At 41.7% G+C, this 16358-nt stretch overlaps 1 protein-coding gene across 16 annotated transcripts in view; it reads right to left on the bottom strand.

The window, feature by feature from the left end:
- FIP1L1 (factor interacting with PAPOLA and CPSF1) overlaps positions 1-16358 on the bottom strand; it is a 34933-nt gene that overhangs the window by 1826 nt on the left and 16749 nt on the right. For 9 of the 16 annotated variants that reach the window (XM_077934278.1, XM_077934279.1, XM_077934280.1 and 6 more), the window contains 4 exons: positions 12774-12800; positions 12326-12380; positions 8893-8948; positions 3699-3912 (listed from right to left, as the gene is read on the bottom strand). In XM_077934278.1, coding sequence (XP_077790404.1) covers positions 3699-3912; positions 8893-8948; positions 12326-12380; positions 12774-12800 — 352 coding nt within the window. The remainder of the gene's footprint in view (positions 1-3698; positions 3913-8892; positions 8949-12325; positions 12381-12773; positions 12801-16358) is intronic. The other 7 variants (XM_077934281.1, XM_077934284.1, XM_077934285.1 and 4 more) reach the window with 1 other exon arrangement.

Below are 16358 nucleotides of genomic sequence, written 5' to 3'. Positions count from 1 at the left end.
CTGACAGTTAACTCTTAATAAAGGAGAAATATTCATGGCCTCCTTTGAAAATCTCAGGACGCAAAGTACCAAATATATTTCTAAGCCGTTAATATGCCATCAAAAAAATAAGGAATGTGATCTGTTTCTTCATATTGCAGTAAAGGTTTCCATCTGCTAAATTAAAAGAATGAAAGTTCCCCAAACAAAAAATAAGTGGCTCACCACTTCACTCAATTAAGCTTGAAATTATAATTCAAAATATCATGTTTAACATGGAGTGTTATCCAAATACATGTGTTGGTCAGTATACATCTAATCTTTGGGATCGACTACAAATGAAAAAGAATAAAGTTATGATGTCCCCCTGGGATGCCTGGGTACATACAGCGGCTGTTCAAGCTTTGCGCACAAGACATTTTGGTTGAGCATGGAGGGAAAACTTCCTGACGGCAAGAGCAATTTGACAACAGACCCAATTAGCTAGAAAGGTACTAGTGGGCTCTTGCTCACTGGAGGTCTTCAAACTGAGACTGGACATCGCTATACGTTAGGTGTGTTTTGTTAGGGATGCTTTACTGTGCATTTCCTGCATCAAGCAGGATGGAATGTTGACTAGAGGACTCACAAGACCCTTTCCAACCAAAAGTAGCCACTGTGCTGAACTCCACATGTTGTTAAGACTTCCAAGTCCCATCAGCCCCAGCCAGCATGGCCATGGGATGATCAATATCACCTGTAGTACACTACATTGAGAATCTTGTATTTGTTAAAACAAGCAGCAATCTATCAAGCTGATATCCTTCACGTCTTCCAACAATATCTGAAGTGACTACAGAGTTTGAAGTTACCCACAAATAATTATGTACTCACACAGTGTTAAATTAAGGACCTGCACCTTGGCTATAATGGCACATTTCTCTGATCTGCCATTTATCTCATCTGATCTACGACCAGGTTTCAAAAGAGCACCTTGAAACTGACTCATTCTTTTTTAAACCCCTAAACTTTAAGGGGAGAGCTGTCTTGTGTATCATCTCAATCTGAGCAGCTGCTCTTCAAGAGGGACAAAGGCTACTTTGACTTGTTCCACTGTTCTTTCAATCCCAGCCTTTCCCTTCCATGCCAAGGAGGCTCTAGGCTACTGTGATACATTATGTACACAAAATATTAAAGAGTTGGACATAAAGATTGAAGGGTCACACTGTATGCCATTAAAGCCCCCAAGAAATATATTTATAAATCCTCTGTGTTTTCCATTGCAAAAATGGCTCACACATGGATGCATTATTATAAACCACTCTGGGGTTTTTTAAATGAAATTGTGATATACAAGTATTTTTTATAAATAAATAAGGTCCTAGGGTAGGTTACAGCAATTTAAAAATACAGTCTAAAATCAGTTTAAAACAAATGACAGGCAAAATAATATTGAGGTACTAAAAATATCTCTCAGTTGTCAAGGGTCACAATAAATAGACTGTTTTTGGGTGGGATGAACTCCACTTAATTATAACAACAGGGGTCCAACATTTATTTTCTGAAGGAAGCCATTTCCAAAGACCCTGTAAGGTTACTGCCTAAAAAAAGAAATTGTGCACCACATCCTGCTCAGTGTGAAATGGACATCCTCTTTAGTTTGAAATGAAAACTAATTTCATAGAATTGTAAGAGTTGGAAGGGACTCTGAGGATCATCTAGTCCAACCCAATGCAGGAGTCGGCAGCTGTCCCACATGGGGACTGAACTTGCAACGTTGGCATTATCAGCACCAACTGAGCTATCGATTCCAAAATTTAATTGCAAAGTGGGGTTTTTTTTGGAGGGGGGTTTTACAAAAGGCGAATTCCCCAGACTCCTTTCAGAAATGGCACCATTTCTAGTGTGAAAATAGAGATGTGAAGAACAAATGCCACATTTCATGGCTTGTGGATGCTAATTTTTAAGTTTCTCTACAAGACCAAAAGCTATACTGGTACACCAATGTCACGGTAAGGTAAAGGTACCCCTGCCCGTACGGGCCAGTCTTGACAGACTCTAGGGTTATGCGCCCATCTCACTCAAGAGGCCGGAGGCCAGCGCTGTCCGGAGACACTTCCGGGTCACGTGGCCAGCGTGACATCGCTGCTCTGGCAAGCCAGAGCCGCACACGGAAACGCCGTTTACCTTCCCGCTAGTAAGCGGACCCTATTTATCTACTTGCACCCGGGGGTTCTTTTGAACTGCTAGGTTGGCAGGCGCTGGGACCGAGCAGCGGGAGCGCACCCCGCCGCGGGGATTCGAACCACCGACCTTTCGATCGGCAAGCCCTAGGTGCTGAGGCTTTTACCCACAGCGCCACCACTTATAAATGGTAAAAAGTCCGTGTGCATTCCACCCCCCTTTCTTTATTCATTTGTCACAATGTTTTCGTAAGCCGCTGAATAATTGTTAAAAACAGGACTATTAAACGATGAAGCAAAATTTGTTCAAGGGTGTCATATCTACATGATCTGTCGTTCTCAAGCCTCCCACTTTCCCTGTTACTCCCCTAATCAAGTTTTTACTAGACCAAGGTCCCCCTGCTTTCTCACATCGCCATGTGGCAGCAGCTTTACTGCAGATGTTGGATAATTTAGTCACATAAAAAAACCCCACTCCTCTCCCCCACCCCTTCCCTGACTGATAAGTCTGGCAGCAACACAGAGACTTCTCTGGGCCTGGAAAACATTAAGGCTCATTTCAAGCACCCTTGAATGACCAGGCTTTTTCTGGCCTTCAATCAAGCTGCCTAAGAAACAGATGTTAAATTGATCTTAACGTCTAACACACTGACCCAGTAATTTGTAACACAAAACACACACACAATATTACCCCCAACACACACACACACACACACACACACACACACACACACACGTCTTATATGAACAAAACATCGTCGTCGTCATCTTATACTTCCAAGTCAATTCTTTAACGCTCATAGCATTTTTTTAATCCCCTGTGTTAACCAAGATCATGCAAACTTGTTTTGCTGACCTACAAGGGAAAATTGTAACAATGGCCTTTAAAACCCATTGCATAAAACATTTTGAAGTGGAAGGCAGAAGAAAAAATGATTAGAAATCGTATCAAGATATAGCCATGTGAAAATGGTATTCAACCATCACCAGACAGAGGAAATGTGGGGCTTAACTGCTGCATAAACAAAAGGGGCTAAAGTTTATGTAATACTGCAGCCACTGTATTGTAGCCCTGGTTAACAGGATGAATGGCATAGTTGAAACTGCTAGCAAACAGCACTTTATTCCTCCTCAGGTATTGAGAGCTCTCATCCCAGAACAACTGAACTCACGAAGCAGTACAAATTGAAAGTTTTGGACTGGAATCAGTTACTGTCGGAACTTCAGCTGTAAAATGATGGTTAGGGGACTCAAACCCCTTAGGCCCTTCTATTATTAATGTTCTGAATGCTTAGAGCCGATTCCTTCCCAGGAATTAACAACAAAAATCATCAGCTCAGCACAATTTGCCTGCAAAGCATTTGTTATGTACCACTTATTGCCATACTTCTGGTTTGCATCTGAAATTGCTGGCTAGGGTTCCAACGACAAACAAAATGTGAGCCCCACCCCTTGTTCCCTGAGAATACACAGCTGCATGCTGACTTTAAGTATGTCTCTAGTACAGACACAAAACTCCCACCATCGAGCAGCATTAGACGTAACCCTCAAACTCACCTATTGAACACACTAGGAGTCGGGCTATGCTCCCGCTCTCGTTCTCTTTCTCGGGTCCGCTCTCGCTCCCTGTCACGGTCACGATCCCTTTCTCGATCTCTGTCTCGCTCCCTCTCCCTCTCTTTATCTCTTCTTGAATAATAATCCCACTGTTTGGTTGTGTCCATGAGGCTAGTCCACGATGGAGCGGAACCTGTAAGGTGCGGAAAGGTGACTAAAGAAGAAAAAAAATGCCAGCATTAGAAAGAAAGAAAGTTGACAACAGTGGAAAAGTGTGATATGAAATCAATGGCATCCAATCTTATATGCTTAGCTGAAGCCTAGAAGGCAAGTTCAGTGACTCTAGGCCTGTTATTTGCATGCTACTTTACCACATGTAACAATTAACTCTCAGGTTAATTTCATACCAGTCTGTTTGTTGGATAACTGCTGTGTATCAATACTTGCTTACTTTTCTTAGTAGCAAACACTATTCACAACAGTAAACACGAAGTCATATACAGTTAAGGATTGCTCCCCGGTAGTGTTTTAATGGTACTTTATTTAAAACACAAGTTTTCGTATTATTTTGTGATCACAGCTGATCTTTCTTAAAAAGTGCTTATTACTTTAAAGTGTTGCTTCTTTAAATACTGCGGTTCTGAAACTGAAATTCTAAGTGGTGCAGAAAAAGGAAAGGCTCAAAGATTCCTAGGCACTGAGCATTTTAAGCCAAAGAAACATGCAAAAACACCAGCGAGGAGTGTTTTAGTCACTGGGGATCTGTGTGGAAATGCATAACCTACTTAGATAAAAAGCTAATTTGAGGTGGACACTAAAAAAAGAAAAAGGGCTTTTGTTGTTGTCAGAAAATGAAACCGCTATCAGTTGAAAGCTTCTGGTAAGGTGTGTGTTACTCAAACGAGGGGGATTTATCGAAGAAGAAAAGGGATCTAGCACCTCAGCGTGCCTTCCAATTACAGAACAATTTGTAGCGATGGTGAAGCTCCAAAGTGTGCACAGGGTGTTTTTTCAGCCTGCACTCCCGACATTCTTTTTGCATTCACACAGGCCTTACTAGATCTCGGCCAGTGCTCTGCATTTCCATTCATCGCTGGCTATTTAACAGAAGTACTGTGTGGCTCAGAAGTTACTTACACTGCTAACATCTCCAACACACATCCATCATGCTTTTACACTTTAACCATGTTCCATGCTTTAACGTGGAAGTCAGCCAATGATCTTACGTCCAAAGAGTAGCATGATCCCGAGGCATCCAGGCCACAGGTAATGGTGGCTTCTCTCCCCTTGGCCAGTTTCCTGCTCCAGCAACCCCACCCTCCTCAAGCTCAGGGTGCTTAGGATGCAAATATTAGGCTGCCATCTTCAAACTACTAATTCTAGCATAGCCCCAGCAACATCCCTCCCATTCCTCCCCACTAACGTTAAGAGGGTTAGGGAGACAATAACTAAGCAGAGACAAGGAAATAGAGCAAAGTGCCTGCTTGCCTCTCCTCTCGGGAACAGGAATGCCTGAACATCAGGAATTCATAACTCCCAGACTCCTTTCCTCACACCAGTTAATTGGGAGTGCAGCCTCACTCATTAATACATTATTAGTCTTTGCTGTTGCTGAATGGTGGTGATGCCGATGCATAAATCTTTCAAGTGCTCCATCTAATGACTCTCAGGAGGAGCGCTGCAGAGGTTAACAACTGCTGAACTTAGGGGTGGGAAACAAGAGTAGGATTCTGAAGTGAATTGTATTCAAGGGCTCCATTTGTAGCATGCAAAGGTGCGGGGGAGGGTGGATATGAAAATGGAACAGAAGAAAATGGTGGAAGAAAAAGAATTCCTGAAATACAATTTCCAGCATCATCGCCTATAATCTACAGCAGAACAATTTGTATTTTTGTAATTTTCTTGCACCACAGAAATGTTATTTTTGATCATAGGAAGGAAAAACATTTTATGATTTGCTTTTGTTTTTAATTTGGGGGGTGGTGGAAGAGAAGAAAGAAGACAACTAGAATTTCAAGAAATAGCTGGACTTTACAGAGAATTTCCCCAACTTTCAATACTGTCATGGATGTAGCATCCATCAACCACAACTTTTCTGTATGAGACAAGGGTTAAGATCTACCTTTGAGAGAGGACTCTGCACTTTCTTTTCTTTTTCTGCTTTTATTTAGGTTAGTTTTTTATTGTATTGTACTATGATAAAGCCTTAATAAAATCTTATTAAAAAGTGGAATCAATCAATAGAAGTGTGGTGCAGAACTTAGTACTAAATCTCATTAAATCTGACTCATCAACCATTTAAAAACTAATTACACTTGGCAAAGCCGACAGCAATATAAAGAGATTAAAATGATGAACTTTTTGTAGAAGAATGGAGGCCTTTTTGGACTATTTGGAAAACAAATGAAATTGTGGGCAAAATTCAAGACAGGAGTAGCAGAAGGAAAAAATGACAAGGGAGAGGGATATTGGTAATAGACAGTAATTTGATATATAGAGTTGGAATAAAAACACTGTGGAGGTGTGGGTGGGGAGTCAATACATGAAATAATGTAGCTATTTATTCTGAAGTTAATTTGTAAAAATTTTGAAATTCAATAAAAAATATATTGGGGGAATAATTGCACTTGGTTCAGTTCTGTGAGACATACAAAAATATAGTCAGGGAAGAGAGAATAGAAACTATTTTTTTAAGAAACATTTTTTTAAAAAGTAGAGAACAGGCTTTCAGTGCTCTGAAGTACCTGAAACTTGTGTAACTTCTTAGGCTTTAGGACTGCTTCTATTTTTAACTGAAGTTCCTTTGTTTGTTTCTTGCAAGAAGAGATACTAGATGACATAAATGCAAGATTTTGGGGCTAGTGTGCCAAGCCACAGTATGAGAACGGGGTGGTGAGGAAACCAGGCAGCAACAGAGGGACAAAGAGAAATGCAATACTGATTCTACTATCTATGTCACAGCCAGGTCAACATGTGGAATAATGGTTAGAATATCAGACAGTGGTGCTAAGTTCTGCCAAACATGGGGGGGGAATCCCCGCTGCGACACGCATGTGTGACATCACGCACACCACCGCACACTGCAGTGAGCCCCTGCAAGACCAGCTGCTGCCACAAGTTCCTGCGAGGCCCACTTCTGCCACGAGGCCTGGCACAGCGAGGACTTTCGCCATAGCTGCAAGACCCGCTGCCACAAGGCCCAACCTCTCAATACTGGAGGGAGGCTCAACCCTATCTCAACAGACTTTAGGGGGTTGAAGACATCTCAGCCCTATGGAGTTGGCACCTATGATGTCAGACTAGGACCTGGGAGACCAGGTACAAATCCTCACTTGGCCATGGAGTTCACTGGGTGACCTAGTCACTGCCTCTTGGCCTAACCTATTTCACAGGGTTGTTATGGGGATTAAACAAGCAGAAGGGGAACCGTGTAGGCAACTTTTTGCTCCAACTAATCTATTCAGTTTAAGACTCACATGTAAGAAGTCTACAAACACATTATCACTGAGTTCTTGCCTGTGGTCATTTGTCAAGAGAAAACATGTTTGATGAATCCTAATTGGTCCTTTATAGCTTACAGAAATAATCGTCAAAAACATCAGAAAGGGATGCCAGAAGTATATATGAAAAAAGGTAGATGAGCAAAGGCAGGATGAAATTCTATACTCTTACCTGTGAGGATGCCCAACTGTACTCAGTGGGGCTTATTTCTAGGTAGACATGAATAGGATTGTGCTGCAGGAAGAGCAGTATTCTCACAGATCAGGCCCAAGAACTAAACTTCCTTCCCTTTCTCATCTAAATCTGCAGCATCTCTGTGAGAATTAAAGATGGTATTCCCATCTAAACCAAAATACGCAGAATGAAATATGGAATAACGTGCTTCCAGTATTAGTCGTACTTTGGGGATTCTTACATATTCCATGCCAAAAAAGTGACAGTGTTGTTTACAATATATAATTCTGATAATTTGAAGTGCTCCTCTTCGTACCTAGTTCCCAAAAGAGCCTAATGTGGAAGACAGTTTCACATCCATGCTGTTTCAAGCACCATCTTACCCATGTGAAACTTGTGGTCTACACATCTGAATCAGTGCTCAGAGTGTGATGTTTGATGCCAGTTTTAAGATCTCTTGTGTTTTCTTCATGAGTGCTTGGGGACAATTTCTGTAGATGTCCTATTCTGAAGCGACATTCTCCCAGTCAGTTTACTCCGAAAGCACTTGCACAGAAAAGAAACCCAGCCCTTATGTGTGCTTTGCATCACACCTAAGATAGTATAACTCTCCAGCAGACTTACTGAACAATGCTCACAGATTTTGGAAGAAGCCCTTATAGCCTTTCATGAAGAAAATATCAACCCATAATATATGCTGTTTGAGGATAGAGGCACCAAGTGTGAGATCTCCTCCGAAATATGGAAGACAGAGAAGGCAGTTTCAATACTTTCACATGAGCACAGATTAATAAAGGCATCTGCTTTCCATTAAAGGAATCATTCTGAGCATCATCTGTTTTTTGTTACCTGAAGCAAAATTCTGGTTTGTTCATTCATACCCACACACTCCTCCCATTTTACTGGAGCTTCATTCTTGCTGCTTGGTCACTACAAATTCACTGTACTTTTAATCTGACTCATGAAGATGCGGGAGAGGGAAAGAGAATGGGCACTGCTTCTATAGCTTAACAGTACACAAGTCTCTAATTAATGCTGCTATCAAAACCTGCACTTAAGCCAAATGTCTCCACATTGAACATTACTGCCTGTCAATTTCTAAAAGGAAAATAAAAAGAAGGTTGAAAAATGTTTGGTGAAATATTTTTCTTCTTCTTTGTAGTAACCACAAAGAGTAAATACCTGACTAAAAAACAAGGGAGAGGAACCAAACACAGCAGATGACATTTGTTTGTGTGTGCAAAGGAGAATATATGTCATACACCATGCTTCCCAGCTTCACATGCTTACCAGAAACTGAGCACCATTTTTTCCAAAGAATTAAAAACTATTATACAGGAAGCTTGTTTGCATCAATGCATCCTGAACAAGAGGAAGAGGTTACATATAAAAATAAAGGTTAGAAGCGTCTCAAAGAGTAGGCTGTGCACCAAGCTGCTAACCTGCTAACTCAACATAGGTTGAACTTAAAAGTGAAGCCACCTGGTCAGCCCATTTTCAAGCAGTTCAAGACACTTACCACCGCCATATGGAAATGCCCGAGCTGAGCGGCTATCATAGCCAGAGGAATGTCCACTGTTGAAAGAGAAGCACACAATAAATTCATCTTACCGTTTAAAATAGCCAGTTCTGGTTGCTGAAGCTGGTAGGGTATGATACTTGTCATACCAGGGATGCAATCATTCATGTGATACTTTAAAAGTCAGTGTGCAGCAAGCCTCTCTGTTGTCAGTGAAGTCATTATTAACATTACAGTGGTGCCTCAGGTTACGTACTTAATTCGTTCTTAACCCAAAACCGTTCTTAACCTGAAGCGTGCTTTCACTAATGGGGCCTCCCGCTGCTGCCGCACCACCACTGGCACGTGACTTCCATTCTCATCCTGGGGCAATGTTCTCAACCCGAGGTACTACTTCCGGGTTAGCAGAGTCTGTAACCCAAAGTGTTTGTAACCGGAAGCGTTTGCAACCCGAGGTACCACTGTATCTGATTTGTTACCTTTGATCCTAAACTTCCACTATCTTGCGGGATGTCTTTGGCAGAAGACAAGGCTGAGGAGTAAACCCTACACAAATCCGGAGTGGAGATGGCTGGATGGCACCTAGTACACCTCCTTCTACCAACTCCTGCAGCCAAACTGGTGCCAAATATACTGCTCTGCTTTCCTTTGGACCGCATGAATGAGGCCAAGAGAGGGGTCCTGTCGTCTGGGCAGCCCAGGACCTCCATTCACACTGCCCAGACTTCCGCCACAGGGACGTTATTTTGGTGCTGCTAACGTAGTGGTATGACTGGTGCACTCTATTGTCTCTTGAGACAGACAGGTGCCAACAATATGCTGGTCTTTTGACACTTGATATATATTTTCTGGCCCACCGTATTTTTGTGAGTGGAAATTATTTTTTATGTTGTATTTTAAAGTACTATAACCCACCCTGAGACCTCAGGGTAAAGGCTGGGTAATAAAATCACCACCACCATGTCATATCTGCCAAAATAATTTGGAGCGACTGTAGCTTTTGCCTCTTGCTCTGCACATGCTGTGTTTTCAGCTCTGGTGCAATGATGGAAGACAATCTGGCCAACTGGACCAACCCTGCATGCCCCACATTAGGCATAAGATTCCTGCATTGCAGGTGGTTGGACTACATGACCCTCATGGTCCCTTCCAACTCTTACAGTTCTATGATTCTATCCCAAACACTGGAAGGAGTGTTTATTGTGCAGCTCAGCAGTGGCTATAATCATGTTAGATCTGCACAGGTAAAACATTACACAGATTGATGTGGCCAGGAATCTATCCTGCCCCTCAAGCAATCAAATGTGGCAAATGCATCCACACATCTATTTTATTCACTGCAACGGGGGACAGGGTGAATGAATGTCCCAGTTGGACAGTCTGCCATATAAAATCATTATTCATGAGGCTGCTATCCATCATACACACTAACAGCCAACTCAGATGATAAATGTTGACAGAAATGGAGCCAAAATTGGGCCACCGAGAAACAAAAGAGTTATATCAGTATGCTTGGAGCAAAAAGTACAACTTTGGGTTGTTGTTTTTTAAAAAAATTAGGAGGCAGCCCCCTCCCATGGCCCAATGATGTGTGACCATGCTCAGTAGCCATGAAATAATGAGTGCTTAATCTGTTGGGGGAACAGGAACACCAATGGAAGAAAGGAGAAGTGGAATGCCTTATTTGAGCTCCTTATAGCTTACATTACGGGTGGTAAACCCCCAGGCTCACCATATGTTCCCCACCAGCTCAATCTCCAGGCGGCAATAGCACTGGGGGCACAGAGTCATGTGGGGATGGAGTCGTTTGTGTCCTCATCACAGCGCTGGGCTGAGGATGCAAACTGCCCCACTCATCAGATGATTGTCCTGAAAAGAGGGCAAGTAAAAGCCCTTCTCAGATGATCTGCATGGATCACCTGAGGAGAGGTGTGTATGTATGCCTGTCTAGTGTGCTTCTGTGTGCTGTATGTTTGGGGAATAGTGGTCACCTCCACCACCAGCATGCATTCGCTAGAAGTTTGGCCAAGGGTGGCTCTAGCTCTGGTTTACAGCATGGCTGGGAGACATGGACGCTGAACAGCAGCACTCCTGCTGGGAAGTAAAAATATACTTGCATCCTACTTAACTTCACATTCTCCAAGTTTCAGCTGAATGGGGAAAATATCAGCTGAAATAAGTAAAATACTAAGGCTAAAAAAGATATGTATGGTTTAATTTACTTTCTATTATATGTTTTATTACTCCCCATATATCTTGATTTAATTATATTTACCTCATCTACCATACTTAGATGAGTGCTATTTTTCTTCTTGAAGACAGTTTAATATTTTATAAAACACTTTTGGACTGTGGTTTTAGAAACGAGATAATGAAAACCTTAAGCAATGTTTATCAGCCTCTTAGGTTTATGGAGAACTTCATTCAGCTAGAAGTGTAAGGAAGAACAAAATCATTCTGTGTAAGAAAAATGTATGTTGGAAATGTGGCAATCAGGAAGCAGTGCAGGAGAAAAGGACTCGACAGAGGGACTAAACTCTACAGGCGATTGTACATAAGGCAATGAAAGTTCAGACTCTGTAGGGAAGAGTGCCCAAAGGAGCAAGAAAAACCATCTTAAGCAAAATGATGAGGGCTTAATCTAACTGAAAGGACAACCTGAAAATCTCCTGGAGCCTTCAAAATAACTCAGAAGAGAGGATTATTTTTTTCTGTCTATTGGAAGAGCGTCTAGAGACCTTCCAGAAAAAATACTAAATGCAAGAGCAGTTACAGAGATAGCTAGTCACTACAGTGGTGCCTCGCAAGACGAAATTAATCCGTTCCGCAAGTCTCTTCGTCTTGCGGTTTTTTCGTTTTGTGAAGCACGGCTATTAGCGGCTTAGCGGCTATTAGCGGCTTTAAGAAAAAGGAAACAAACTCACAAGAACTCGCAAGACGTTTCGTCTTGCGAAGCAAGCCCATAGGGAAATTCGTCTTGCGGAACGACTCAAAAAACGGAAAACCCTTTCGTCGAGATTTTCGTCTTGCGAGGCATTCATCTTGCGGGGCACCACTGTATTTTCCCTAGCGCTTCCACTAATCCAAAAAGCAACCATTTCACTAAAAATTAAACAAAACAAAGCATCAAAAAAAATTAGCTGGCTGATAATATATACCACAGCTCTCCTCAGTAATGCTTACCACCACTCCTCTCTGCTTTTGCCTCCTTACAAGTTTAGCCCAAGGTCAAGTAAGGAGAAGTAGCCCTGGACCTGCACTGTTTCTACACCTGTAACAGACTCCATAGATCTTCTCCTCCCCACCCACTGTAGGCATGAAAAAGTCAAGAGCCATGCCTAGCTGTTCTCTAAACTTAAAGCAATAACCGCACCTTGCTTGACATGCAGGGAAAACGTGCTTAGTTGAGATCATTCTACAAACTGAAATTTACCTTTCTATGGTCGGTATTAGGGAAGGTGGTGGTCCTCCAGGTGGGGGAGGGAAGCCTGAAATATTTGAGAAACAAAGAATTTGCCTTAGCTTATCGCTGCTAATTAACGCCTGAAAAACCCAGTACATGCAAGCTGTGTATATATATTAAGATAAATCTGTGTAACAGTGAAAAGGAATGACATGCCCAAAGTTAAACCATTATTTTCTTACATCATATCCTTGCAATCTTATACTTAGCATATTTATTCTATTCCATTTATTTTATCCCATTCTTCAATTATATATATTTACCTGGCAATTAAAAACTATTTCTGAATTTTAGCTATTTTCTCCAAAGAAATCAAAGTACATTTTTAATTTTTTTAAAAAGGGAAGTGGCAGATTGTCCCCCTATACCAAAATTGCATTCACATTATGTTTCATACTACTAAAACAGATAAATATACCTGGCGGTGGCACAGTTATTGGTATACCTAAAAACAAAAAAAATGCACCCAGTCATTTCAGTAATGAGTTTATTCTGATTCCCACATTACCAGAACAGGTATCATGGCACTCATGCCAACAACGTATTAAAAAGCCAGTAAGAGTTGATAGCAATTTCAGCTACTGCCACTCCATATTGGGCTTTGATCCAAGGATGAATTAGTGGGCAGCTGCACCAGCGGCAGGATTTCGGCCAAATGCAAGGTGACATGAGTGGCTTTAAGTTCATAAATATGGGGAGCGGGGAGGCTTCACAGCATACACCTTGACACATGTGCCAAACAAGGTTCTGTGGTGCAGGGTCGCTGCTTAAAACTCTCTGAAAGTAACACACCCATATTAATTAACTTAAAGCTGCTGCTTCCCTAAATTAACAGATTGCTCTGAAGATTCCGTATTTATCACGACTTCATCGTCCAGGCAACACTGAGTAAACACAAGGAAACTTCATTAACAATCTTATAAAGATTTTCCACTGAATTCCAGGTTCATAGCATCTGGAATATAAAAGTGTTATTATCAACACTAAGCACGTTCTATAAATCTAACCCTACAAATTAATGCAGTTACCTATGCAACAATACTCAGTTTAAAGAAGACCTGTAAGGAAGTACTCCTTTCGCTGCACATGAGTATGGATATGCATGCACAAGTCAATGCAAAAACGCACCTGTGCCTTTATATCCTCAATGTTAACAGACAAGACAGCAGATTCAAAATGTAAAATGACAGGTTAATGTTAACTGGGCCATACGGTCGTCAAAAAATGCACTGACTTTATGGCATTAATAGAATAACTTCCACGTTTCTAACACAGACACATGACATATTTTACCAACAAGCATAATTTAGCTGCTTTTCCAAAGCATTGTAGGAAAGTCTACAGAATGGGCGATTTTAAAAATTCCTAATTCCTGAAAATCTTAGCTCAGACATTATTACTGCAATTGTTAGTTGAGAGTCCTTTCCAGTAGCAGCTATTCAACTTTCTAGTGTTATATTTTCAAACAGTGATGGTTCTTTTTGTCTCAAAGGTATTTGCATCACGAGTGGCTAAGTGAACACAGTACAAGAGACCAAACTTCAAAGTGAGATCCTTTTTCAAAGGATCTTCTGAAGGATGTTTTATATTTGAATGCTTAAACGTTCTGGCCAGTAGTTCCAAGCTAATATTAGGTAACAAGAAACTAACAAGAAACTTTTCCCTCTTTAAACCAATGAGGAGTGGGCAGGTTCTATTTTGGTAGGAGCTTTGAAGACAGAATGCTGGCAGAAGCAAAATTAAAATAAGCCTGGAGAAGCCAAAGCCACTACTTATAAGTTATTTTCAAGTGGGCTGAAAATACAGGAGATAGCAAACAAAATCTTCTGGCTGGGCTCATCTCATCAACCTGTCTGAATGTTACCAGTCCTCTGCTGCTTTCACCAAAGGGCTCAACTAAAGTCACAACACATGCAGATTTATTTTAACTTTGAACTTCAACAGATGAAAGCTTCTTCTTTAATATTGCCTCTTACTTGTAGGTGGGACTAGAAGTTCACCCCCAAGGCTTAGGCTAATATTATTCTTTACATTCCTATTTCTTTGAAGGCAACACATCTCCTATTTCTCCAACCAACCACGTATGCAAGTGCTATGCTACAGAATCACTGTACTTTAAATGTTGCTACCTTTTTGTTCAAAAGGTTCCATCATAACCACATGGCAAGCTGTATACCAACTGCACAATTATGTTGTTCAAGAGCAGGGATCAGCAACCTAAGGCCCATGGGCCACAAGTGGCCCATGGGGGTCGTTTAACTGGCCCATAAGCCCCCCCCCGAACTGAGCTGGCCACTTGGTGAGTCCCCTGTGCTGCGCTAAACTAGCACAGCGCAACGACTCGCTTCCGCGGCACCGGAAATCGCATGTGCACATGCGCAGACGCCGGAAATTGTGTCTCTGCAGACACAGACACTGAAAAACACCGATGCATGTGATCCGGCCCACAGAGGAATCTCCGCTGGAGTGAACCGGCCCAGGCGAGGTAAACTTTGCTGACCCCTGTTCAAGAGCACCAAGGCTGCAATCCTAAACATACATACTACAATATAAGTCCCATGCTCGTGAATGCAATGTCAATTTTCATGGCCTTTTTGTACTACACATTAGCAATGCATTACCTGGGCTGTGTATAAAAACGATTTTAGCTTTTCCTCTTTCCCACTTTGTTTAGCCCATATGAATTTAAGCACACAGTAAAGAATGCAATTTGCCACAAACATGCCAAATCTGAAAGGGGCCAGGAAGAGAGAGCAAAAGTCTGTTACTCTTCTTAGAAAAGGAACATCATCCGGAGAATGGAAAGTAGGGCTGATAATCCCTTTAATGTTTACAGGGTCAGAGAGAAACATGGAAAAGAACATAGGCAAAAAAGGAAAGCAGTTGGTATGGACTGCTTTTGAAGACTAGCCCACCTCAGGCATCCACTTCCTACCATGCTAGGCAGCAGTTAAGGTTATTGAAATAAGATTCACAGACAGTGGTTTGGCATTACTGCCAGAAGCCTCTGTGCAACTTTCCAGCCAGCTTCATGCCAACTGCTGCATTAGAAAAGGAAGTAGAGGCTCATATGCAGTTGCCCAATGCTTCCAGGTAATCCAGAAGCAAACTGTGTTTGTCCAGAACTACATTCATGACTCCCCTCCTTCCCTTGCTGGAATGAAATTGGCTGGAAAGTCATGCAGCCGCTGTGCAGAGATGGGAAATCCCAGAAAAACACAAACAGAAAATGAAGGAAAGCCCTATACGAATCATAGGAGGGTAGGAATTAACTTGATTTTGTGTAAGTGCATTTCCAACAGAAACGTTTGCATCAGTGGAATTATGTCTTTAGCGCTATGCTGAATTCCACCCATGGTGTCTGTACTGAGCCATAGATGTTCAACGTAGGAGTTCCTTTTGTTTCTTGATGGATAGAAATCAAGCACTATGTACTACAGTAGAATCTCGGTTTTTGAACCTAATCCGTTCCAGAAGACCATTCGACTTCCGAAACGTTCGAAAACCAAAAACTGAAAGCGGAAGCCTCAATACAATAGGGAAACTTAAAACGGAAGCCGCGTGGGCACGTTCGACAACCGAGGTTCCACTGTAACTCCAAATAACAATTGTTTACCATAATGCTGATGCAATTTTCAACTCGTTTCCCCACTATTTACAAGTATATTGGGTTACAAAATATTTGTAATTATGGTTTGAATAAAAACAGTATATGTCATAAAGCAGCTTAAGATTTAATGTAAGCGAAATGATTCATAATGCATTTCATTTTCACAGGTGACTGAATAGCATTTAGGTTTGCCTATGCAAAGGTTTAAAAATCAGTGGAAATTTTACATCTCAATTGCTTTGCTTTAATTGAAAGCAGTGATGGGAGCATGGCCAGCATTTCTACCACCCTGCTCCTTCACCAGCTGGCAGCCTTCCTTTGATCCTATTCTGCCTGGAGGCCACAAGTCACCAGCCCTTACATGAAGCAAATTGTAGTTGAATGCAACGTCAG

This window comes from Podarcis muralis, chromosome 9 (assembly GCF_964188315.1).
Source record: "Podarcis muralis chromosome 9, rPodMur119.hap1.1, whole genome shotgun sequence".
NCBI lineage: Eukaryota > Metazoa > Chordata > Lepidosauria > Squamata > Lacertidae > Podarcis > Podarcis muralis.
This window is presented reverse-complemented; position numbering and strand designations above follow the sequence as displayed.